Below are 27399 nucleotides of genomic sequence, written 5' to 3'. Positions count from 1 at the left end.
CGACATTTGAATTGTATCGCAGCACTCTCTGGCAGATTACATTACTCATTTCGCAAACAAAACGCGTTAGTCATGGATTATTTTTACGATTTCCTTTATTGGTTCTCGCAGGATTCTTAACAGTTATGATACAACGATTTAAATTCTTCAAAATGGAAATTATAATATTTCAATAGGATTTTCTTCATTTATTGACAAGAAATTTGAAAAAAAAAATAATAAGCTGATTCATTTTACAGTTACAACATATGATTTGAGTCAATTATTATTGAAATTATTTGTCTATGTATTTTCGTTTTCACAAAATCAGACTAAAAATGTTTTTTATGTTTCTTTTGGTCTTAATAGGTGAAAATTTAAAGAAATTAGAGAAGAAAAACATCAATAAATTTTACTATTAATTGATAATATTAGTAAAAATAGAAGTATTTCATAATCAGAAAATTGTTGAAAGTTTACAATTTTGTATATTTTCAAAGAGAAACGTTGTAAAACTTCATTATTTTACAGATTTCTTCAAAATTGTAAGTGGAAAGTAATCATTGTGAAAAGTATAGAAAATATTAAAGTTTGATAAAATTTTGAAAAATAATCAAAAATATTTTTTACTATTTCCTTAATTTCTTCCATATTAATTCATTTTAATTAAATATTCATTACAATGAATCACAGATAAGATAAGTAAATAACAGAATTAAAGTTTTCTTTACAATAACGAAAAAATATTTATACATTTGTATTGAACAATGAAAAACTGATTGATTCATGTTATTAAATATTAAATTTTACAAATAATGAACAAAAGTATTTTTGAAGAAAATTGAAATAGTGCTGAAGATGACAGTTATCATGATTGTTTTTTATTCCTTCGTTATTATGGAAGATTCATTAAGGTTGCTAAGATACTTAGACAGTTGCTATGAATAAATTGTGGTTACCAAAAGACAAGGGCTGTGGTTAATAAGGACAACTGTGACAATTGTGATTATGAATGTCCTATATGACAGATGTCAATGGCATTTGTAACGTGGTAAAATAGACAACGCTGTTTGTTTGATTTTTATAGACGGCTTTTGTTATCATCGAAGACTATCATTAACAATTGACTTAAATAAATTGTGGATAATGAATTTCATAATTAGTAACAGATATTAAGAACAATTGTCAATAATAGTTGTTGGTAATTACAGACTCCTTTATCAATTATATTAACACTATTTATTAATTATAGATACCTTTATCATTATTGATGACTTATCTATGAAATCGTAACTTATTTTCAATAGACGTCATTTGAATGACAGTTGTCAATGTCGCTGTTTGGTTGTCATAAACTAATGTCACCATTATTCAGGTCGTTTTAAAATTTATATTGACAGGTGTCAAGTATATCTTGTGATTGTCAAGGACTCCTTAAAGCAACTTGATGAAATCTGATGTTTTGAGATTCCTTAAGAACCTAACCTCTTTTGCAAAATATGTCAAAAGTATGAATGTCATTTTTATAGACAGCTTTTGTTATCATCGAAGACTATCATTAACAATTGACATAAATAAATTGTGGATAATGAAAATAAAGGGTTTAGGATTTCTGGACATTTAATGATGTAAGTTAACGATGACATTTGTAATTATCACAGTAATCAGTTGTCAATTGTTTAAAATGTAAGTTGTTAGTTGTCTTAAATGACAGTTGTTTTAAATGTCAGTTCTCAATAATTTGTTTCTACAAAATCTATGACTGTGTGTTATGTGTATGTAACCTGTACTTGCTGAGAATGCTTTGACATTTCTTGGAACTTAATGACATTCAACAATGACAATTGTGACAGATAGACGCCTTTGATTGACTATTGAATTTTTATGACATCAATGACAGTTGTCATGAATAACTTATATTACTTAAAATGTAATGGAATTGCTTAATAAATTTTGTGTTCATTTTTTAAAAGAATTCGTGAAATTTAGTTTATATTACAATAAAGTCAGGGGAAATGGAGTGTAGTAACAACAAATTCACATAACAAAAAGAAAAGCTGTAGGTTGCATTTTGTATTATAATTCATGTTTTTTTTTAATGAAATACTTTTATTATTACAGACATCAGAATGTTACACAATATCTTTTCGTTCGTCGATAATAAATATTGTTTTTTTCTTCTTTGTTTTGTGTGGGTATTTCGTTGGGTTGCGGATAAGGAAAATGAAGGAAATTGAGAAAGAAATGAAATAAAAGTTGACAAAAAAGACGAAAATTTCCTTCACAGACTTCTTCGTTTCATATTTTTTTTTATATATATATATATATTCATAATATAATTACGTTCTTACTTTTATCTACATCCTATATATATATAATATATATATACTAGATTTAACATCATTATCTACCTTTTGCACTTTATCTAAATAATACTTGTCTTCTTCACTTCAATACAAAGGATTTTGTTTTCCTCTTCAAAAAAAAATCAAAAACAAAAGAAAAAACACAAATAATAATAATTCGAAACAACAAAGAAAACAAACAAATTAGATTCAAATCAAAGTTTTGAGTGATTTCGTTTTGTTGTGTGTGTGTTTCTCTCATTCATCTTCATCATTAAATATATTTATTTTTTTGTTAATTAATTAATTATTATTATTATATATATATTTATAAGTACGTCATTTGAAATTTTACAATATATTACAATTTTTTCATTTGTTCGTTGCGTCTCCAAAGCTCTCCCAGGAAGAAACAACCTATGGAACACAAATATACCAATAATAGTAGTAGTGAGTAGTCGTAGTAGTTAGTTAATAGTAGGAGTAGTAGTAATGATAATGTACCAGCACAATGGAAATTATATTATATACAAAAATATACATGTCATCATCATCATCATCATCAATTTATATTATATATTTATATTTCGAAGAAAATAACCAGTTCCATTCGCAAAATATTGAAAAACCGAACGAAAATGTTTGAATAGAAAAAAAAATCACTTCATAGTTTCATTAGTTTTTGTTTCTCGCACGATTATTGTTGTTGTTGTGTGTTGTTTTCGTGCAGTTCTGCAAGCAATAAATATCTACCCACTATCATTATCAATATTGCACATAAATATATTTATATAATAAAACGTTATACAATATATTACTTCTTCATCATTGCGAGGACATTATTATTCATTTTTATATTTATTTATTAAAAAAATTTCCTTTCCATATTTTTCGTTCTGCTCTTTGAGATTTCGTTCATTATTTTTTTTTTTACATTTTAAACTTTATTATTCGATGTAGATTTGTACACATTACATAATTAAATAAATACATTCAATCGATTATTATTTTTTTTTTGTTCTTTTAGACCTCCTTGCGTCGTTGTTGCATATTTTGTTTGGAAAATAACAATATAAAAAAAAAACTTTGTCCCATTATTTTTTTTTTTATAAATTTATATAATTTTTCTTGTTCGTTTCACTTTCGTTTGCTGTCGTTTCGTGTTAAAATTATAAAAAAAAAAAAGACAGTGAGAAATTGCACAGCTTCGTCATTTGAGTCAAAGGAAGATGTTTGTAACAAGTAAACGAAATTTATAGTGAAATTACAAAAAAAATAGATACATGAGGAAAATAAGAAACAAATGGAAACAACAAAACAATGCATTCGAGTGTGTGTATGTGAGTTTGTTTCGTTTTGTCTTTTCCTTGTTTCGTCGTCATCGTCATGGTTACAATTACAATAATTACAATATAATAATAATAAATAATGCGCGTCTTCCTTTTATCAGAATACACTGGAGTTGGTGTCGGAGTTGTTGACTTCCTGATGGTGCAGATTGTTGGCGTTGGCATCCTGCTGCTGCGTCGCACTGGTCCGGGCATGTAACATTAGGCCGTGATTGAGCAGTTTCGCGCTGTGCTCCTGCGCCTTTGCCCTCAGGCAGGCTATGGAATTGTTCCTGAAGGCCTCCGGGTCTTCGGGATACGTCTGCTGCTGCTGTTGCTGCGACTGCTGGTGTTGTTGCTGTTGCTGCTGGTGTTGTTGCTGCTGTTGGTGCTCCTTCTTCACCTGGTTGACGGTGTGCGACGGCGAGAGCTGCTGGGTCTGGTGACCCGACGTGGCGCTCGTATCACTTTCCTCTGTTCTCATGCTGGTCGTCTCCTCGTGGTCGCTGTTGCTGTTACAATTGTCGTCCTTCAGGTGCTCCGCTGCCTCCATCGATTTCCTGTGCATTCCTGCAACAAAGATACAACAAACTGTTAACAATCTGAACATTTCGTTATCTAATAACTACATACAACAAGTTATATAATAATATCGAATTAAGTGATTTATTCATTGAATACTACTGTTTATATTTAGATAGTTCTTGTTTATAGTTATTGGTTGTTATGGATACGATCCCACTATTGCTAAGGTTGATATAAAAACAGTTACAATAATAATGGTTACTGAAATGTCAATGACAGCTGTCAATGACAGTTGACAATGACAGCTGTCAATGACAGTTGTCAATGACATTACACTGATTGTTTGTTTTAGATACCTTCGTTATTATGGAAGACTCAACAAGGTTGCTATAATATCAATGACATAACTGAATTTTTCCAAATGATGATGATTGACGCTTTCATAATTAGTGACAGATATCAAGAACAATTGTCAATAATATTAGTTGGTAATTATTACTGATGACTTATCTATGAAATCGTAACTTATTTTCAATAGACGTCATTTGAATGACAGTTGTCAATGTCGCTGTTTGGTTGTCATAGACTAATGTCACCATTATTCAGGTCGTTTTAAAATTTATATTGACAGATGTCAAGTATATCTTGTGATTGTCAAGGACGCCTTAAGGCAACTTGATGAACTCTGATTTTTTGAGATTCCTTAAGAATCGAACCTCTTCTGCAAAATATGTCTGAAGTTTGAAGATACGTTAATGTTGCTAAGATTACATTGACAGTTGTCAAGTATTTCATGTGGTTGATAAGGAAACCTTAAAATTGTTAATGAGAGCTAAAAACATCTTTTATTGCTATAGATAAGATTTGCTATATTTGAAAAGGGTAAATTAGGACAATGACGTTTGGAATCTAGGACAAACTGGGACAAACAAAGACAATCCTAATATAGATTCATCTTAGCTATATACAATTATCGAGTGCTCGAAACTTATAAATATTAGAAACATTATAGACAAAATATTCGTATTTAAGAAAAACTTGATATTGTTATAACCTTTCTGATAGTTGTAAAGTGCCAAATAAAGTCAGTTTTGAGGTTATGTAATTGTCGATAATTTTGTTTTATAAGATCACTACCCTCGTTGCTAAGGACACAATAAGGTTGCTATAACTCGTGCCTCGTTTCTAAGGACGCCTTAAGGTTGTTATGTATTATGTAATAACACTAATCTTGTGGCTGTTATGAATGATACAGTTCTTATTAAGGACATCTTCTTAAAGTATCTATGAAATCATTTATAAAAAAAAAGCAATAAATTGATCGATAATTTTGGTTTATAAGATCACTACCCTCGTTGCTAAGGACACAATAAGGTTGCTATAACTCGTGCCTCGTTTCTAACGACGCCTTAATGTTGTTATGTATTATGTAATAACAATGATCTTGAGGTTGTTATGAATGATACAGTTGTTATTAAGGACATCTTCTTAAAGTTTCTATGAAATCATTTATAAAAAAAAAGCAATAAATTGATTGAAATGTATGTTATTGAATTCATTTGAACGTATTAACTAAGCCAGTAGATAAGTGACGTAAATTATCTGCAAAGATAATCTCTATATATGATAAAAGCATAAACTCTATATGATTCAAACCAAATCTGTAGACTTTATCTAAAGAATGTAAACGATTAGAAATGCAACTTTAATACAAAATCCATTGAAATCAATGCAAATTTTAAACCGTTCTCAATATTGAATTCCATCGAAATAACTGAATACTTTCCTTCTTTGCACTTATTTTCTTTTCTTTTATTCATATTTAAACTGTTTGTTTATGTATAAATAACAAACAGATTTCCATTAATCATGATCCGGATACGCACAGTTGCAGCAATTAATCTTTCTTTCCACGGTGAGTAGTGAAATCTATCGGCAAGTCTCATTATCCTCATCAAAAGTATGCAAGTAGACTCAGAGTAAGACGTCCGGTATAATCATTATTAACATCAAGCAACGTACAAAAAAAGAAAAACCTTTTAAATTCAATCTAAACTGTTTCGACTAACATTAATCATCGACGCACTGTAATTATGGACAGTTATTTGATCCTACCTTTCGGTCATTTACATTTAGTGATGAATATTTACTTTGTTTCTTATAATTTCAATTTTCTTATACTTCTTTTAATGTATACAATCACTACGCGATACTTGACAAGTAAATTTTTGAATTATGTATCCACAAAACATATTCACTAATTAATTGTACACGTTATTTGGCAAGTAACAAGTGTAATTTGTAAGTATTATTACAAGATTATACATATTTTATAATCAAATTTTATAGTTTATTGGTTATTTTAGTTGACATTACTCTTTACGCGATACTTGCCAAATAGTCATGATTACCTAACCTACCTACCTTTCGGTCATTTACATTCAATGATGAATATTTACTTTGTTCCTTATGATTTCAATTTTCTTATACTTGTTTTAATGTATACAATCACTACGTGATACTTGACAAGTAAATTTTTGAATTATGTATCCACAAAACATATTCCCTAATTAATTGTACAATTTATTTTGCAAGTAACAAGTGTAATTCGTAAGTATTATTACAAAATTATACATATTGTATAATCAAATTTTGTATTTTATTGGTTATTTTATTTGACATTACTCTTTACGCGATACTTGCCAAGTAGTCATGATTACCTAACCTACCTACCTTTCGGTCATTTACATTCAATGATGAATATTTACTTTGTTCCTTATGATTTCAATTTTCTTATACTTGTTCTAATGTATACAATGACTACGCGATACTTGACAAGCAAATTTTTGAATTATGTATCCACAAAACATATTCCCTAATTAATTGTATAAGTTATTTGGCAAGTAACAAGTGTAATTTGTAATTATTATTACAAGATTATACATATTCTATAATCAACTATAATATTTGATTATAGAATATGTATAATTATTGGTTATTTTAGTTGACATTACTTGCCAAGTAGTCATGATTACCTAACCACGACTACTAAAGTTTATTTCTTACATGTTACTTGACAAGTAGCAACTATTACAAATATTTGAAGTTCTTTGGTATTTTTTTTGTGTGTTGGATGATAGTGATTTTTTTTAGATAGTTAAGGTTTATTAAGAAGTACGATTATTTAGAAAAAGACATACAGTCATTACCTAAGAGCCAGGGGGCGACACTCTCGTTTTCCTTGGCGCTTTTCAGTATGGTTTCCGGCAGTGGCAACGAATGCCTGACCATCGCGCCGTAAAGGCCGTATTCCGCCATGATCGTGCTCCTTCCCCAACACTTTTCGGTTTTCCGCCACTTCGCTCTTCTATTTTGAAACCACACCTGCAAACAAACAAACAGAAAAACATAAAAATTTAGTACATCAGAAATATTGAAAAATTGCAAACATTCACAACAAAATATTTATAGTAAAACGAATTGTTGGAAAAGTTTCGAACATTTTCTGAAATTGAAATAATTTCATGTTAAAAAAATATACAGAATATAAATTAAAATATTAGAAAGAGCTGGAACATTCTCTCTATTTATGAATGATAAGCTTTGATAAACTAAAAAGTTAGGTTAGATTACTTTGGGTTAGATTAATATAGATTACATAAGGTTTGATTAGGTTAAGTTAATTTACTGAAGATTTTATACAATAAAAAAGGTTATTTAACGTTCTCTAAGCTAAATTATCTAGGTTATGTAAGATTAAGTTAATTTAAGTTAAATGGGGTAGGTTAGATAAGTTAGGTTAGATTAATTTAAACTTAGGTAAAATTATCTTTGTTTATGTTAAATATGGTGGATTAAGTGAGATTAGGTTTCTTTGAATTAACATGGATTAGGTTTGGTTTAAGTTAAGTAAGATTTTCACTTGCATATAATAAAAGAAGCTTATTTTACGTTTCTAAAGCTTACATTGTTTAGGTTAGGTAAGATTAGATTTAGTTTAATATAAACTGGGGTAGATTAGGTAATATTAGGTTAGATTTATTTAAAATGGGTTAGGTTAGGTCAAAATTCATTATATTTAAGTTAAATGGGGTGGGTTAGATTAATTTATGTTAAATGTGGGGGATTAAGTGAGATTAGGTTACTTTAAAATAAAATGGGTTAGGTTTGGTTTAAGTAAGATTAGGTTAGTTTAATATAAATTAAATGATTTTCACTTTTATAGAATAAAAAAAAATATATTACGTTTCTTAAGCTAAATGATCTAGGTTATGTAAGATTAGGTTTGGTTTAATATAAACTAGGTTAAATTAGGTAATATTAGGTTAGATTTATTTAAAATGGGTTAGGTCATTATGTTTAAGTTAAATGGGGTGGGTTAAGTAAGATTAGCTTAGTTCAATTTAAATGGGATAGGTTAGGTGAAATTAGCTTAGTTTAAATAAAATGGGGTAGGTTAGGTTAGTTTAAATTAAATGGGGTGTATATTAGGTTTGACTAGGATAAATTACATTACATCATGTTAGCAAAATGTAGAATTAGGTTAACTTAGAAAGAAACTATTTTGGAATGCATTTTTATACAATTTTAATATACAACTATTCATTATTTCCTTAATTAATAGTTGCATATCTATTTTTTAATCTGACAGCTGTCAACGTAATTTTCATAAGCATTTTCCACATATTACAAACACATTCATAATCATTCATGCAATTAGATAACATTTTTGTTTTCCTCTTAATTTCAATTGTTGATCCTTGCACAACAGGGTGTGAGAAGTGACATTGAATTGACAGTTAAAATCAGTCGGTGTAACAAAAGCGTAACGATGATGAGAGGGCGTTTGCCATTTAGTGGTGACACCTCGTAACCGAAACAGGATACACGTTTCGCATGCGATTAGAAACTTTCATAAATGCGAAAGGCAGATTTCGATCCTGGAATTACTAAAATCCTTGACTCGCCTCTCTGTTCCTTACATTAACAGAAAAAGAAACAACATAAATATGTTCGTTTTCGTCGTTTTCAGAAGCGCTCGTAACCTTGAACTCGTTGCAGCAGCCGCCGCCGCCGCTTGAAACAATATTTATAAAGATAATAAATACGAGCATCCATTTTAAGTTTCCTTTCATTTTGTTCCAATGCTATACAGATTATAATTATTATTTTTGTGTGTATACACTTTCTTTTGTAAACGTTAAATGTATAGTCTTGTTAATACGTATTATTAATAGAATCGGGAATATTTTGTTCATTCACTTAAGGATGCGTGAAATTCTGTTAACATTGAGTCATCCTTCGGGAAGGATTCTGCGATCGGAAACGCTGGTTTAGTATAGGCAACGCTAGTTGCTCCTGCGTTACATATTGATGCATAGCCGAAACCTGAAATTCATTGTTTTTTTTTATCTAAGCACACATGATTTTCGTGTAGTTTTTAATGTATCGAATCCAATTACTTTATTATTTAATTATATCATGTTATTAAAGTAATTAATATAAAACAAGATTGATATGCAATAGGAAATTTCATTAAATCTTATTTATACAGTTCTTACGAATTGTGTTTTTTTTTTATTGCGAATGAAGAAGAAAAATGTATACATTTTTTAATAGAAAATTAGCACAAAACCTTGACACAATTATATATAAAAACTAAAGGTCAATTAAGCAAACTTAGTATAGATGCGATTGTTATCATAAGTTTTTGAAATGTAATTGAGCAGATTAAAGTTTCAAGTGCGACAAATTGAATTTCATAACTTTACATAACAAATTCACAAGTATTTTTAATACGAGTATATTCAATCAATTTGGCAATTATTCTACATGTTACATCAAATAATTACAAGTGAATTTTTGTAATTTTCTAAAAACTTAATTTTCTCTAGAATTTTTATTAATTTTGGCAACAGTTTAAAAATCAATATTATGACATAATACATGTGAATTTGTATGACAAAGTGAATTTAGTAATTTTACAAGAAAAAACGTAAATTTGTGGAATGTTTAAGTGATAAGATACATTTTGTAACTTTACAAAAAGTGTGATTTTGCAACGTTGTTTGTTGATGTTTTTTGTAACATCTTAAAAGCGTACCTTTTCTTGAGCATTTTCAATAGATTTAGAACATTTTCTACATGCTACATCAAATAATTACAAGTGAATTTTTGTAATTGTCTAAATACGCAAATTTCTCTAGAATTTTTATTAAATTTGGCAACAGTTTAAAAATCAATATTACATGTAAATTTTTGTGACAAAGTGTTAAATTTTGTAATTTCCAAATCAAGAATTTTCCTTAAATTCAGCAACATTTTAAAATCAACATTGTATTATAATTATCCAAAATAATGTACATGTAAATTTATATAACAAAGTGAATTTAGTAACTTTACAAGAAAAAACGTAAATTTGTCGAATGTTTAAGTGATAAGATGCATTTTGTAACAACATTTTGTTGATGATTTTTGTAACAACTTAAAAACGTACCTTTTCAATAGATTTAGCAAATTTTCTACATGTTACAGTTTCAAATAATTTCCATCAATATTTTCTAAAAACGCAAATTTCTTAACTAATTTCATTACAGTTTAAAATTAACATCTTACATATCCAAATCATTTACATGTACGTATGTCTAACAAAAGTGGATTTTATAACTTAATGAAAAAGAAAAACGAAAATTTACAATTTTGCAACAATATTACAATATTCTTTATAATTAAACTGAAGCAATGTTTTTCAATATTATTCATTTCCATCTATTTTGCTACAAACTCAATTTCATAACTTTACAAACAAAAATCGTAAATTTATGAAGTATTTTCGATTCATTTTGCAATTTGTTTACATTTTTATATTCAAATAATAGCGATTTTCGTAACTTTATAAGAAAAAACGTAAATTTGTCGAATGTTTAAGTGATAAGATACATTTTGTAACTTTACAAACTGTAATTTTGCAACAATGTTTGTTGATGATTTTCGTAACAATTTAAAAACGTAACTTTTTCTTGAGCATTTTCAATAGATTTAGCAAATTTTCTACACGTTACAGTTTCAAATAATTTCCATCAACATGTTCTAAAAACGTAAATTTCTTAACTAATTTCATTACAGTTTAAAATTAACATCTTATATATCCAAATCATTTACATGTAAATACGTGTAACAAAGTGGATTTTGTAACTTAATGAAAAAAAAAAAACGAAAATTTACAGTTTTGCAACAATATTACAATATTCTTTATAAATATTTACTGTTTCTTAATTAACATTAATGTTAAGCAATGTTTTTCCATCTATTTTGCTACAAACTCAATTTCATAACTTTACAAAAAAAAATCGTAAATTTATGATGTTTACATTGTTATATTCAAATAATAGCGATTTTCGTAACTTTCCAACAAAAACTCTAGTATTTTCAATACATTTCAATCTATATTATTGCATGTTACATATTCAAATAATTTGGTGTAATTTGTTTTAAACGGTAGAAGATCGTGGATGATTCATCCGAAAGACGAATTGTTATGTCACAATGGGTAGTTGAAACGCATTTTTTACGGGTTTATTATACGAAAACGCTACATGCATATATCAATTATTTATTATGATGGAATTAATTAAATTTCGAGATGTGTTTGTGACAGGAGAAAAGAGTATTTGAATAATTCACTAATAAAGACCGTTTCTCTCTCCACTCTTCTCTCGTCTGGTATGCGTTTGATGCGGGGGCGTTCGGGTCCAATCTCTTTCTCACTCATTCCCAACGCAATTCGAATCTAACTCTCTCTCTCTTTATAGAATCGCGCCCCGAGGGGGTTCCCCCACTAATACAGCCGATAACGGATTGTATGTGTGTGTGTGAGGGGGAGGATTGGAGGCGGCGGTGGTGGTGCTGGTGCGATGGGGGTTGGGTGAATGAGAGAGAGAGAGAAGCAGAGGCGGCGGCGGTGGCGGCAACATGTAATTCTCTTCACAATAGAACCGATTAGCTCCCGCCGTGTCGCGCTTTGGAATTAATTAACAAATTAAATTAGAAATTAACTCGTTCAATGGAAAGCATTTGCTGAATTACTCGGATAGCAGAAGCCGTGCATATGAATAAATTGTGTTTGCCCATTCAAAATAATTGACTTTCCGTGAAGAACCCACCCCCAAATCCGCATCCAACAACAACGACAAACAACAACAGTAACAACAAGAACAACAACAAAAATACAATAACATTGTTGGGAAAACTGTATGAGATAGGGCGACATCTATGTTCATGAAGCAAATGTAGTAATTAAAACAATTAATCAACAACCAGTTTCGTTAGAAAGTTCTCATTGCAAAATCACAAGTTTCCATTTCTCTAATTATAAATAATTAGACAAAAAAATAACAATTTTCAGCAAAGAACTTTTGAAGAAAGAACTTAGAATAGGAAAATTAAAAATTTGTTGTTTCCTTAAGTAGGATAAATATATAGAGAATGAACGAATAATAAAAGTTTTCACCAAGGAAATTACAAAAGAAACTCATGTTTTATCATTCGAACAAATTAGAAATAAAAATGTTGATTACCAAAGTACTTAAATATTTACGTTATTTGAGAAATGTATGTAGAAAAGTATACATTTTCATGGAAATAAATCAGCAAAAATGTAACATTTGAATTGAAATATTAACTGAAATGTATAAAACTAAACTATATTTATAAACATGTTTTTAAACTTTAAAGAATTAAACGTAAAGAATTATTCAAATTATTCTTTCTATTTATCACAAAAATAAACTAGCTGTAATAAAATTTGAAAAATTACTAAAAAAAACTATATCTTTTCTGCGCTTACAAAGTTATAAAAGCAACGAAAAATGATTAGTTTTAATAAGTAAATAAACGTATAACAATAATAATTATTAATATTTTGGTTTGGGTTGAATGGATTTATGTGAAAGATACATAAAACTTGTTGTTGATGATGATGATGATGTTGTTTGCATGATGTATGGGTTTGGGGTGGAGGATTTTAGTGTTGTTCTTCGGCTTTCGCTAACTTTATTTCCACGTCTCGATGATCTCAGTTCACTCATCTTCTATTTATATGCCCTTTCCGCGCAATTTCCTCCGGCAACTTTAAACGCGACCGGACTGAAATATTGCCGCGTTCTCCGAATCGTAAAAATGCCAAGGTATTTTATCAAATGTTACTGCGAGCACACAAACAGAAAAAAAACGACGAATAAAAAAAAAATCTTTTAAGACAGTTCAGCTGCAGAACAAGCATTAACGATGCATCTTATACCAATGTTCTTCTTTATAGTATAGTAAGTATGAGTAAACAGGAATTGAGTGAACAGAAATGTGTCTTTAAAATTAGTAATTTTAATGAGAAATACATTATTTTATTGCAACTATTGATCCATACCCTATGTTAGTTTATTTTTCTGAGAAATAATTGAAATAATTTCAATACTTTAAAAAATGTAATTTAGTTTTTTTTTTATAAATTTCAGTAAATAGTTAAAATGTTTCACTTTTGTTGCTTGAAAGCATTGATTTATTTCCAAGAAATTGTATATTTTTCAATCAACATTTTTTTCTATAATATGTTGGAACGATAAAACCAGATTTTCATTTGTAATTATTTTTCAAATTCTTTAAAATTCGTTAGTTTTTTTTACTTTAAATACATATTTATCCTACTTATACAAATAATTATTTTTGTAAGAATACAACAAATTTGGAATTTTCCTTTTCCAACTTCTTTCTTTAAAACTGTTTTGCTGAAAATTGTTATTTTTTGTATGAGTAAACTGGAAAATACTTTGATTCAAACAGAATGTTTCAGAAATTTCTCAAATCATTCAAAATTCGAAAACAAGTACAGTGGAACCTCGTTTAACGAGCATTTTGCTTAATTAATTGTAAGAAAAATGAAATATTGCCGCGTTTTCCGAATCGTAAAAACGCCAAGGTATTTTATCAAATGTTACTGCGAGCACACAAAAAGAAAAAAAAGGACGAATAAAGATAATAAAAAAAAATCTTTTAAGAAAGTTCAGCTGCAGAACAAGCATTAACGATGCATCTTATACCAATGTTCTTCTTCATAGTATAGTCAGTATGAGTAAACAGGAATTGAGTGAACAGAAATTTGTCTTTAAAATTAGTAATTTCAATGAGAAATACATTATTTTATTGCAACTATTGATCCATACCCTATGTTAGTTTATTTTTCTGAGAAATAATTGAAATAATTTCAATACTTTAAAAAATATAATTTAGTTTTTTTTTTATAAATTTCAGTAAATAGTTGAAATGTTTCACTTTTGCTGCTTGAAAGCATTGATTTATTTCCAAGAAATTGTATATTTTTCAATCAACATTTTTTTTCTCTAATTTGTTGCAACGATAAAACCAGATTTTCATTTGTAATTTGTGAAAACTGTTATTATTCAAAATTCATTCAATCTTTACTTTAAATACATATTTATCTTACTTATACAAATATTATTTTTGCAAGAACACAACAAATTTGGAATTTTCCTTTTCCAACTTCTTTCTTTAAAACTGTTTTGCTGAAAATTGTTATTTTTTGTATGAGTAAACTGGAAAACACTTTGATTCAAGCAGAATGTTTCAGAAATTTCTCAAATCATTCAAAATTTGAAAACAAGTACAGTGGAACCTCGTTTAACGAGGATTTCGCTTAACGAGCAAAATTAATTGTAAGAAAATGACTCGCATCTGCTACATCATTTTTAAAACTTGTTTACACATTGAATCGTTGATTTTGATAAGTTATATAATTATAGTACAAATTTAAACATAATTTGCTTAAGTTTAATTTTTGTAAATTTTGTTAATTTAAACTAGAAAATACTAGTTTTTTTTGGTAAATAATATTAATAAGACACAAATAACATTTGGTTGTAATTATCGGTTATTTATTTAAAAGAAAAAGCTGAAGAAAAAAACTTTAAACGTTAATAACTAATAACACTTTTTTCGTCCTAGTTCTTAATAGATATTGAAAGCATCAAAAAAGGAAATACATTTGTTCAGAAATTCCAAAAGCTTAGCTAAAGTTGGCGTTCTTCCGCAGCTCGAATTCCAATCTCTTCTGGTAATTCCATCCATTTTGCAGCAAGCTAAATGTATTAAAGTAATTTCCCAGTCTAGTGTCAATTTTTCTATGGTGTTCAATTCCAGCATCAAGTTGACAATTGTATCGACCACAGTATTCAGACCATCTACAGAAGCTTTGCGCAATCTCTTCAAATTGATCGCGACCTGCACCAAATTTCGCACTTTGAAGCTTTTCGCATTGAGCACATTCATCCCGAGCAATGTGTAATCGATATACTTCCCAGAAAATATTCCAGTTTTACTTGAAATCGATGGAGTGTACAATCTCGTATTCATGCGTTTCTCCAAAAACTGCAAGAACTGTACAAAAGTTGCAAAATCCCCGGAGGACGAGTTCCATTCATTTCTGTTATCTTCATCCATTTTGCAGCAAGCTAAATGGATCAAGCAAAGGTTCCAATCATCTGAGCACTTTTTCATGTTATGCAATTCCTGCAGCACCTTGCAAATAGCTTCCATCAAAGTCTTCATACCATCTTCAGAAGCTTCCCGGAGTCTCTTCATATTGATCACTTTTTGCACCAAATTTTGCACTTGGATATTTTTCGTCTTCGCCAAATTCTTCTTGATGAATGAAAAATCCATATACTTACCTGCAAATATACCACATTCCTTTGACATTGGTGGAGTGTATGATTTCAAATACAGCAGCTCGGAGTCCGTAAGAGACATGGAAATCTTGTATGTGGAAGGCATGTTGATTCGTCAGTTGATGTTAACACGACTGGGTATGAAATGAAAGTGATTTGAGATTTGCTGAAACGCAGTATATATATGTACCAAATTTCACTTTCCAAGACTTAGAGTAATAAATGTTTTATGACTACCAAAATTTTCTTTTACCTGATATCAGGTAATTGATTTTTATGATTTCCCCGAATGTTTAATAGAAACGGGTACGGTCAAGTCGGCGACGAATACAAAAAAAAATATTTTTAAGAAACTCACTAACTAAATTAAAATACAGTGAAACCTCGCTTAACGAGCAAAATTAATTGTAAAATAAATGACTCGCTTAACGAACGACGTTTCGCATAACGAATGACTATTGATCGTAAACTAGTTTATTTTTCTGATAAATAAATTAAACAAGTTTCATGTATATCTCACATAAATCCATTCAACACAAACCAAAATATTAATAATAATAATTATTATTATACGTTTATTTATTTATTAAAACTAATAATTTTTCGTTACGTAAAATACACACACACACTAGCTTTTATAATTTAGTATGCGCATAAAATATATATATATATATTTTCGAGCGATTATAACGAACATTAAATTAATTTGAAACTCAATCCGCCGATATAGTAATTAATAAATATACAAATTAAATTTTAAATAATAATTGATTTCGTTTTGCGCCGCTCGCTCATAATTAATGAATAATCCCAGCCCCGCCGCAGATATTATAAATATCTGCGCGCGGAAATTCGAAAAGTAAAAAAAAAAATAATAACAAAAAATGCTACAAATTAATGAATGAATGAATAAATATGTGGGAACGAAATGAATGTGTGCATAGTAAAATTATTAAATTGTTTATTCCGAATCGGCGGATCGTTAACAAAGCTATGATTTATGAAATATTATTTTATTGTAATACAAATGATGCTGATGATTATTATTATTAATAATAATAGCAAACAAAACGATAATTACATTTCGGTCGAATATAGAATTTAAGCGAACATTAAATATTTCAATTAAAAACTAAAATATTTCTAAATTATTGCATAAATATAATTTAATTTTTAATATTTTTGTTTCTTGTAATTTTATTAGAAATAACTGTCATTATTTTATTACTCAAATTAATTAATCAACTAAAATTGGTTGTAAATCTTGATAATCTGAATAGAATTACTGCTACATAAAAATAACCCAAAGTCTGTTGTTTTTACATAAAGAATCAATGTTTCTCTGAACTGTCATCTGTCATTTAAAGTTAATGACATTTAACATGTGATCTTTTTAATTTAAAATATCTGTCAACTGTCATTTCAATTTAATGACATTTGATATTTGTTCAAAAACATTTAAATGTAAAGCACTTTTTGTATATTTAAGATAATTTATTATTGAAACATATGTTTTTTTTTAATTTGAAGTATCTGTCAACTGTCATTTAAATATTATGACATTTAATAGATGCGAATTCCTTTGTTTTTAAACATTCTAAAATATTTGCAATTTAATGCACTACTTGTATATTTAAGATAAATGTAATGTATAGAAACATATGTTTCTTTTTTATTTGAAATATCTGTCAACTTTCAGTTTAATGACAATTAATACATTCGAATTCGCTTTTATTTGTTATAAACGTTGAAATTTAATGTATATTTAAAACAATTCACAGTAGAAACTTATGTTTTTTTTTATTTGACATATCTGTCAACTGTCATTTCAATTTAATGACGTTTAATAGAGGCAAATTCCTGTTTTTCTTGTTGCTCAAAAATGACATTTAATAGATGCGAATTCCTTTTTAATAGCCCAAAAATATTGTTTTTTTGTATATTTGAACAAATGTAATGTATACAAACATACTGAAACATATGTTTCTTTTTTATTTGAAATATCTGTCAACTGTCAGTTTAATGACATTTAATACATTCGAATTCGGCTTTTATTTGTCAAAAACCTAGAAATTTAATGTATATTTGAAATAATTCACTGTAGAAACATACTGAAACATATGTTTCTTTTTTTTTAATTGACATATCTGTCATTTCAATTTAATGACATTAAAATTTTTGTCCAAAAACTTTTAAATTTATATTTGAGATAATTTATGGTAGAAACATATGTTGTTGTCTTTTTTTCTTCGTTTCATTAATTAATATTTGGAAGTAATTAAATAATTTGTTGAAAAACAATTGAATTGATAATTGTACAAATCAAATTGACAGCCCGAATATTTCGAATCCAATTATTTCCACAAAAATTTGGTAAATTTGATGCGTCAATGCAACTGTTGTGAACGTTTGAAATATAATATAAATAAAATTAACTCAAGATTTGAATTTGCCGCCCTTTGCGCAGTAAAGTTTCAAATTGTTTTTTTTTGGTGTTTCCAACACTTTATTGCATAAATGGCGGCAATTTCAAATCTTGCGTTAATTTTGGGACACTCTTTGCAATTAATATTTGTAAATGTTTATAGGTAATTTGTACAAATTCATTGATAAATTATAATTACTACTTCCTATTACATAAGATTTTTTTAATATTTAGTTTGAGTTTCGAAACTCACCACTTTCTTATCGAATTTTGTGACAAAAATTAACATAATTAAACATTGAAAAGTGAAAACATTAGATTAGTTAAGGATATGAACAAGAGAGGTCTAAACTATATTGTATAAAGTATTGCATACACATTATACTTCGAAGTTGACAAATATGTGGTAAATTTTGTCGGTGTCAATCCAAATCCCGACAGACGAAATCCCGACAAACGAAATGCCGACAGTATCAAAATTCCGACAGTATCTTTGATTATTTGATGATTCTGTCTACTTTCTGATTCTGATACTTTTATGTATTTATGTACAAAATTTTGAAAATAAGAAAATTAATAAAAAGAAATTAATATTTTCAACAGACACGTGCATTTTTTATTGTTTTTTTTCCGTTCCTAAAACCGGTACAGTTACATAATAAGTATATAGTGGTGGAATCACGCTAATGAAATTACATAAATCGGTGTTATCAATCATCATAGATCGCGCGCTCGGTCGCATTTATGGTTTCTACAATCCCCCCCCAAACCCACGCGAGGGATGTTTCCAAACCAAAGTCAACCCAAACCCCTAGTCGACAATTATTAAATTAAAAGCTGTTTCCACACAAGCGGTTCTTTATCCACGACCATCAATCCACGTTACTTTCTTCTCACAAAAAAAAAACATCATCATCATCTCTCTCTTTCCATCTTTCACCAAACATATATTTTACGAATGTATACATTTCGTTGCACGCGCTGGTGGCGCCCCCTAAAACGCCGCCTCCTCTGATGTAATAACGTAATTATGCAAATATAATTATAATAAATGGTTCGGTGGGGGAGGTTTCACGAAATCCGTGGTGCGCGGCCCATTTGTAAATGTTTTCGGATTGTTTTTAAAGAGGTAATGGCTCGAATTAATACGATTTGCAGAAGGAAATTCGTCCTTTGCGCGCAATAAATTCATAATCGTAAAATATTTCCACCCTGCACGATGCATGTCGCAACTACCAAACCATTAATGATCATTTAATGTGATTACTCTATTCATGTTACGTCGTCCTTGTTAAATCTATAAAATCTAATTCAATTTCAGTCTTAACATCACAATTTTATAAAGCTTTTTCAATCATTTTTATTTGTTTCAATCTATGAAATGTAATATATTTTAATTTAAGTCTTCATAACAAAAAAATGAAGTTGAGTATATATTTTTCAATTTCAAGTCAAAGTCAAGTTAAAATTGTATAAGACACATCATGATTTTCAGTCTAATTTTTCAGTTTTCGAAATACATATTTTATTTGGTTCAATCCAAGTTATTTTTTTAGTTTTAAAGTTAGGTATTTTCTTGTTTCAGTTGATGAAAGTTAACTTAATACAAGACTTAACAATGTAAAAGAATCATTCATTTTGAGTCAAGTTTTTGAATGTATGAAATTTAATAATGTTTTTTTCGTTTGGTCATCTAAGTGAGTAAGTTTGTAGTTTCTATTTGTGAAAGTCAACTTAATATAAGACTTAACAATATAAATGTTTCATGCTTTTTCAGTCTATAAAAAACAACTAAATTTTTATTTTGTATTTCAATATAAGATTTTTTTGTCAATGTAATTTAAGTTTTTTTTTAAAGTTATTATATTGAATATGAAAATTTAGCATCTAGATTAATCTAGATAATATCTTATATCTATGATTATGTAAAGCTTACATTAATCTTAATGAAAGTCATTACATACTTTTGAAAAAAATACATTTAGTTTATTCATTCTTTATGAATATGAAATCTCTCAAAACAGTAATTAATTGGATGGAGTTGAAATGTTAAAGTTGTTTTCTCTAGTTTTTGTAGTTGTTGAAGGTGTGTACGGTTGTGTAACAACAATGAAGGAGAGGCTCACCCGAAACTGTGCTTTTGTAATCACGAAATGTTGAAAACCAGGCTCAGTTTCTTGGGGGTAAAGAGAAGCAGCAGGAGAATGAGGATGAGCATGAGAGATAAACAAAAAGAAGGCAACGACAAATGAGCAGAAACAAGATGGGAAAAAAAAGGAAGAGATGAACAAGATGAATAGGCCGGAGAGGACCGAGTGGTTGCCGCGCATTACTACTCTGACGCCCGAAAGTCTCGCAGAGGATGCCAAAATCCCTCTTATTTCTCATTACGTACGCTCCGCAAAATATTATTTCTGTTTGACGTCTACAAAAAAAAAAGGAAACTAATTCATTTGATAAAAACCATAAGTTTCATTATGAATTTTCCATGTGTTGTTTTTTTTGTATTATCTAACATTGTTTCCTAAACTAATAACGTGATTTTGAGAGACAGTGGTTTTACAAACAATCACAGTGGCTTTGTATGCAATTTTGCATGATCAAAGCCCACTGTTTAATGGATATGGCGGATATATCCGCCGGTCGTCCGCAAATGGTTAATTTGTAATTACAATTTACTTTCTATTATTAAAAATATAAACATTCTCATTAAGAAAGGATCAATTTAACAAATAATTTTATTGGAAATTCGAAATTTTGTTTTGTTCTTTAATTTTTCATTTACATATTATAATTTTTGTTACATTTGTAAATTTCCAAAATCTCATTTCTTAATTAACTTTATGAAAAAAAAACTTGGAAAATAGTATAAAACAATTGTTTTAGTTTTTTTTAGTTTGTTCTTAGAATTTATTAGAACTTATATTAGAACTATTATATAATTTATTAGAGAATTTGTATAAGTTTGAACTTCAATATTGCTTCTATAAACTTTATGTAAACTTTTGAATATCTAAGAATACAAAATAAGTCGTTATTATACCAAATTTTATGACGATTTTATGTTATATTAATCATGTAATTAGACTATTATTAGTGTATGAGTTTGATCTTGAAATATCTATAGAATTTTCTCTATTAACTAATATTTAGTAATTATTGTAATAACAGTATTTAGATAAAAAAAAAGTTGTGTAAAGCTCTGCAGTAAATTGATACATCAAAGACGATTTCGGTGCGGTAATAATCATCCAATTAGAGCATAAACTTGCGGATAAAAGAATACTCGGTTTCGGCGTTAGTTAGGCGTGAAAAAACGAGATTAGGGAACGGAAACATAGGGCCCCCAAAAAAAAAGTGTGTACATTCCCATTGTCGATGAATCAGGGCACATGCACTACTACTCTCTTCATCCACCAGTTATGCAGGATTATTATTTTTTTTCTCAAACACAATGATAATTATAGTCTAATAATACCACAAAGTAATTGAACGTGGATGAGACACGCGACAATCGCTTCGTTAGGTATCTATGTGTTTCTTTTTTGTAGTGGCCCGACTGGGGCGGCACGCGTCCGCCACGCGTCCGCACACGTTCGCACAATGCATATCCACCAAACACATCGAGACTGAGAGAGAGAAAACGAAGAAAAATGAGTATCAGAGTTTTTTTTACCCCTAAATATCAATATTATATCCCCGGCTCATGAATAATTACCGAGGGAACTGTGAATAACAAAAAAACTAATACATAATAAAAATTGACGCGAACGAAGAAACGTTCCATCCTTCTCCTCAATAATTCAACGGAAGGCGTAATTCGATTACGTCGTAATTCACACCGAAATTTGTCATTGCCGCGATTCAACGCGACCGGAATTATAAACCAAACTACATTAAATGTATTACATCGATTATAGTCGAGACACTCTTTGTTTTCCTTCATTCTTTTTTTCCTTCATTCTCTTGTCTATTATTATTTCAAACAATATCCGGTGTTAACTCGATTACATCAAAGTTTCGCGTTTGTCTTTTTTAGAGGTTGTCCATAATTTTGATTAAATTAGACTTTTTTCATTACAAATCCATTTCCATCAGTGAATTAATGAAATTTATTAGTAAGATTTACTGAAATTATAAATTTGAAACTGAAATATTTTCTATTTGGTTAAATTTTCATTGAAAATCATCTCGATTAAGAACATTCAGTAAACTAACTAAATTAATTTGTAAAATTAACTGAAATCATAAATGGATATTGTAAATCCATTAATTCGAAGCGTCTATATGTGAATGAAATAACTCTTTTTTATATTGTCAGTTCAAAATCAATACTTAGACAAATTTCAAATATAATACTTTAATTTATATGTTTCGTTGATGAAATAATATTATAAAGTTTAAATTTTTTGTAGAATAATATTACATATTTTACAATGTTCTTTCTATTAGGTTTTTTTTTAAGTAATTTTCAATTTATTTTGTTAAATTTATTAATATATTTATGTAGCATTAAGATTAGTAATCTTCTTCATGTTAGAATTAATAAATCATCATTTTCTTTGAGTTTTAGTAAAAGAACATTTCTTCCAAATAATTTATGATAATTATTATTTGCAATTAAAATTTGTATTAAAATTTATACCGATTTTGTGAAATTACGTAAATCTAAATATTAACTAAATTTCTATATTTAAATCACAATATCTCAACGTTATATTCTGTTAAATCTATAAAATCTAATTTAATTTCAGTCCTAACATCACAATTTTATACAGTTTTTTCAATCATTTTTATTTGTTTCAATCTATGAAATGTAATACGTTTTATTTAGTCACGATGTAGAGTGTGTATTTGTTTTATTTTATTAACATTAACTTAATTTAAGTCTTCATAACAAAACAAGGAATAATGCTAATTCAGTCATGAAGTTGAGTATATATTTCAAGTCAAAGTCAAGTTAAAATTGTATAAGATATATCATGATTTTCAGTCTAATTTTTCAGTTTTCGAAACACATATTATCTTTGGTTCAATCCAAGTTATTTTTTTAGTTTCGAAGTTAGCTATTGTTTCAGTTTATAAAACTCAACTTAATATAAGACTAAACAATATAAAAGAATCATGCATTTTGAGTCAAGTTTTTGAATGTATGAAATTTAAGTATGTTTTTTTCGTTTGGTTTAATCTAAGTTTTTTTTAAGTTATGAAATTGAGTAAGTTTATAGTTTCCATTTATGAAAGTCAACTTAATATAAGACTTAACAATATAAACGTTCATACTTTTTGAGTTGTTGAATTTACGATGATTGTTTAAATAAATTTAATGTTCTTATTTTCTAATTTTTTGTAGTTTTACAAATCTTTATGTAAATCAAAGAATAAACGTTTCATTTGGTTGCAATTTGTATTAAAATCTATACCGATTTTGTGTAATTACGTAAATCTAAATAATAACTAAATTTCTGTATTTAAAGTGTTTGAAATCAAGCACAAAGTAGAATGAATAAATCATTATTTTCTTTGAGTTTTAGTAAAAGTAAATTTCTTCCAAATAATTTATGATAATTGAGTAAATAAATTTAATGTTCCTATTTTCTAATTTTTTGTAGTTTTACAAATCTTTATGTAAATCAAGGAATAAACGATTTATTTGGTTGCAATTTGTATTAAAATCTATACCGATTTTGTGTAATTACGTAAATCTAAATAATAACTAAATTTCTGTATTTAAAGTGTTTGAAATCAAGCACAAAGTAGAATGTATAAATCATCATTTTCTTTGAGTTTTAGTAAAAGTAAATTTCTTCCAAATAATTTATGATAATTGATTAAACAAATTTAATGTTCCTATTTTCTAATTTTTTGTAGTTTTACAAATCTTTATGTAAATCAAGGAATAAACGTTTCATTTGCTTGCAATTTGTATTAAAATCTATACCGATTTTGTGTAATTACGTAAATCTAAATAATAACTAAATTTCTGTATTTAAAGTGTTTGTTAAATCAAGCAGAAAGTATTGAATTATTTCTTGCGAATTCTTTCTATTATATGAGGAAATCAATTTGGAAAAGACCATTATTAATATGTGGGGCGAGATAGAGAGAATTGGAGAGGAAGAGCTTCAGATAATCCGTTCGGAATATCGAAATGGTTAATATAGAAGTATAATCGGTTTAGAGTCAATAAGCCGACGGAATAGCAATTACCCATTATGCCAGGAATTAGTCAATTAAGAATGGTCCTCGCCCACCCCTTACGAGCCTCGCATTCCTGCAGGATGACTCGTATAAATATTCCTCCTGCTGACTATCTCTCTCTCTCTCACACACTTACTCACTCACTCTTTCTATCCTCTCTTAGTCCTGCGCCGCCATCAGCAGCAGCCGCATCCACCCGTCGTTTATTGAAATACGAATTAAGAATTCAGCTGCAGCAAATCGGATGGCGGCTTAATTAAAAATTTTCCTCACCATTCGTCCACCCTCGCCCAATATAATACGAATACATAAAACGAAATACTCAATACGATATATACTCGGAAAGTCACGTCTGTTAATAAGAAAAAAAAAAAGAGTACATTAAAGATGAATAATCAAATCCTCTCATAGTGCGGTTTTAATGAATCTGGATTTACTATTGAAAATTTCAAAACAAAATGAGCTAAAAAGTTTCATTTTTGTATATATTTAATTCCTACATTAATACGGGTTATTGGCAAAACCGGACTACGCGAGGTATTGTATGCTTTAGAGATACTCTTGGAAACGAAAGCTGTAGTACTACAACTATTACGAGATACTTGATACGCTGTACATGGCAAGTCTCGTCTATTAGTAGAAGTACTTTGAAAATATGAAAATTAAGAAATATCTAATTGAAATCATGAATCAAGAACAAAAACTACTATAATTTAATTTACCAATTTACTTGGCAAGTAACACAGTATTACAAGTACTATAAGAAGAGCAAATGCAACTCAAAATTGGCTATAATAATCATTACGACCATCCCTAGGATCTACAAGATATTTGTGATTACTTTTACTTTTACAACTACATTATCAAGTAGTAGTAGTAGTCTACTTTCATCTCATTATGATATATTTAACCTCCAAAAGTATAACAAAAAGTTATGGTAACCAAGGCGACTACGACTATATCGTACACAACACGAGTCACTTGATAAGTAACTTGTCAAGTAGCATACTTCTACAATTATTTAAGAATCAAGTAATGATAATTATAGAAAAAAAACAATTAAATTGTAATTATGTAGTCTAAACACATCATGTCGGTGTTCAAATTACATAGAAACCTCGCATAGTGCGGATAATCCGTTCTGGACTGTTTTAAACCGGACAAAAAGAAACTTCAGAAAAAAACTTCTTTTGTGTATAAAAAAAAATCGTTTTGTGCACTGATTTTTTAGAATTAATTTTAATTTTTCTCAATGAAAAAAAAATAGTTTGTTTTGAAGTTTTCAATAGAGAATCCGGACTGATGAAAGCCGCACTATGCGAGGTATTGCTGTATATAGAAGAAAAAATCTAGTTATGATAGTTGTAACGTATTTATTAAATTACTTTTGTCAAGTATACTATTACTAGTAGTATATGCTCAAAATACTTGAAACAAGCTATGATAATTATGTAAACTTCAAATATTCAGTACATGTCTACAGGTTAGTTAATTAGTACGAATTACTTGGCAAGTATTGTGTAGTAGAGTTGGGTGTTGATACAATGTATTTGTTTACTTTACAAAGAAATTGTGGCAATTTATTTGTGAAGAGTGGATTTTTTTTTAAAGACAATCTCATCTCAATTAATTGCTATGCGAGATATTGCTGTATATAGGAGAAAAATCTAGTTATGATAGTTGTAACGTATTTATTAAATTACTTTTGTCAAGTATACTATTACTAGTAGTATATGCTAAGTATTATAGGAAACTTAAGTGTTTACAATAGTAGTCAATAGAACTGCTCAAAATACTTGAAACAAGCTATGATAATTATGTAAACTTCAAATATCCAGTACATGTCTACAGGTTAGTTAATTAGTACGAATTACTTGGCAAGTATTGTGTTGTAGAGTTGGGTGTTGATACAATGTATTTGTTTACTTTACAAAGAAATTGTGGCAATTTATTTGTGAAGAGTGGATTTTTTTAAAGACAATCTCATCTCAATTAATTGCAATGCGAGGTATTGCTGTATATAGAAGAAAAATCTAGTTATGATAGTTGTAACGTATTTATTAAATTACTTTTGTCAAGTATACTATTACTAGTAGTATATGATAAATATTATAGGAAACTTAAGTGTTTACAATAGTAGTCAATAAAACTGCTCAAAATACTTGAAACAAACTATGATAATTATGTAAACTTCAAATATCCAGTACATCTCTACAGGTTAGTTAATTAGTACGAATTACTTGGCAAGTATTGTGTTGTAGAGTTGGGTGTTGATACAATGTATTTGTTTACTTTACAAAGAAATTGTGGCAATTTATTTGTGAAGAGTGGATTTTTTTTTAAAGACAATCTCATCTCAATTAATTGCTTTCTCGATATATTTTTGGATGGACATCATCGGTTCGTTCGGATGTTACGAAGAGACGGATGCATCGAGACGTATTTAAACAATTAGCGATGTCGTCCTTTGTGCCGCATCATCAACAACATAATCATGCCCATAATGATCGTAGACATCCATCCAACACATCCCAACCATCGAGGTGTATCGCTGTTGCGATCATTCAAATCAAGACGCGTTATTAGTGTCCATCAGTTTGATTATTTGTTAAACGCATAAACGTCTGAGAATGTTGTGCGCGCATCATCTCAACGAGTTCCCGTTCTTTCTCGCTCGCTCACTCTCTTTCATTCGATACGTATATTTCTATCTTGACTTTCGTGGTAACAATGGCCATTGTGCTCTTTTCCGTAGACCACTTCTCGAGAACTCTTATCCCACATGAAAAGACCTCAAAAACCGTCGTCTTTCCATCCTCTCGCCCGTTGCTCACATGCACACAACAACGGGCAACAATATA

General features: G+C 28.7%; 1 protein-coding gene across 4 annotated transcripts in view; it reads right to left on the bottom strand.

The window, feature by feature from the left end:
- Positions 1-3669: 3669 nt before the first annotated feature.
- LOC108569482 (visual system homeobox 2) overlaps positions 3670-27399 on the bottom strand; it is a 92258-nt gene continuing 68528 nt past the window's right edge. For all 4 annotated transcript variants that reach the window (XM_017931050.1, XM_017931052.1, XM_017931049.1 and 1 more), the window contains 2 exons: positions 7387-7561; positions 3670-4222 (listed from right to left, as the gene is read on the bottom strand). In XM_017931050.1, the coding sequence (XP_017786539.1) occupies positions 3771-4222; positions 7387-7561 (627 nt within the window). In that variant the 3' untranslated portion in view covers positions 3670-3770. The remainder of the gene's footprint in view (positions 4223-7386; positions 7562-27399) is intronic.

The sequence above is a fragment of the Nicrophorus vespilloides genome, unplaced genomic scaffold (genome assembly GCF_001412225.1).
Source record: "Nicrophorus vespilloides isolate i.1.1-1 unplaced genomic scaffold, Nicve_v1.0, whole genome shotgun sequence".
Taxonomy (NCBI): Eukaryota; Metazoa; Arthropoda; class Insecta; order Coleoptera; family Silphidae; genus Nicrophorus; species Nicrophorus vespilloides.
The sequence above is the reverse complement of the archived record's forward strand: the minus strand, read 5'-3'. Positions and strand labels throughout refer to the sequence as shown.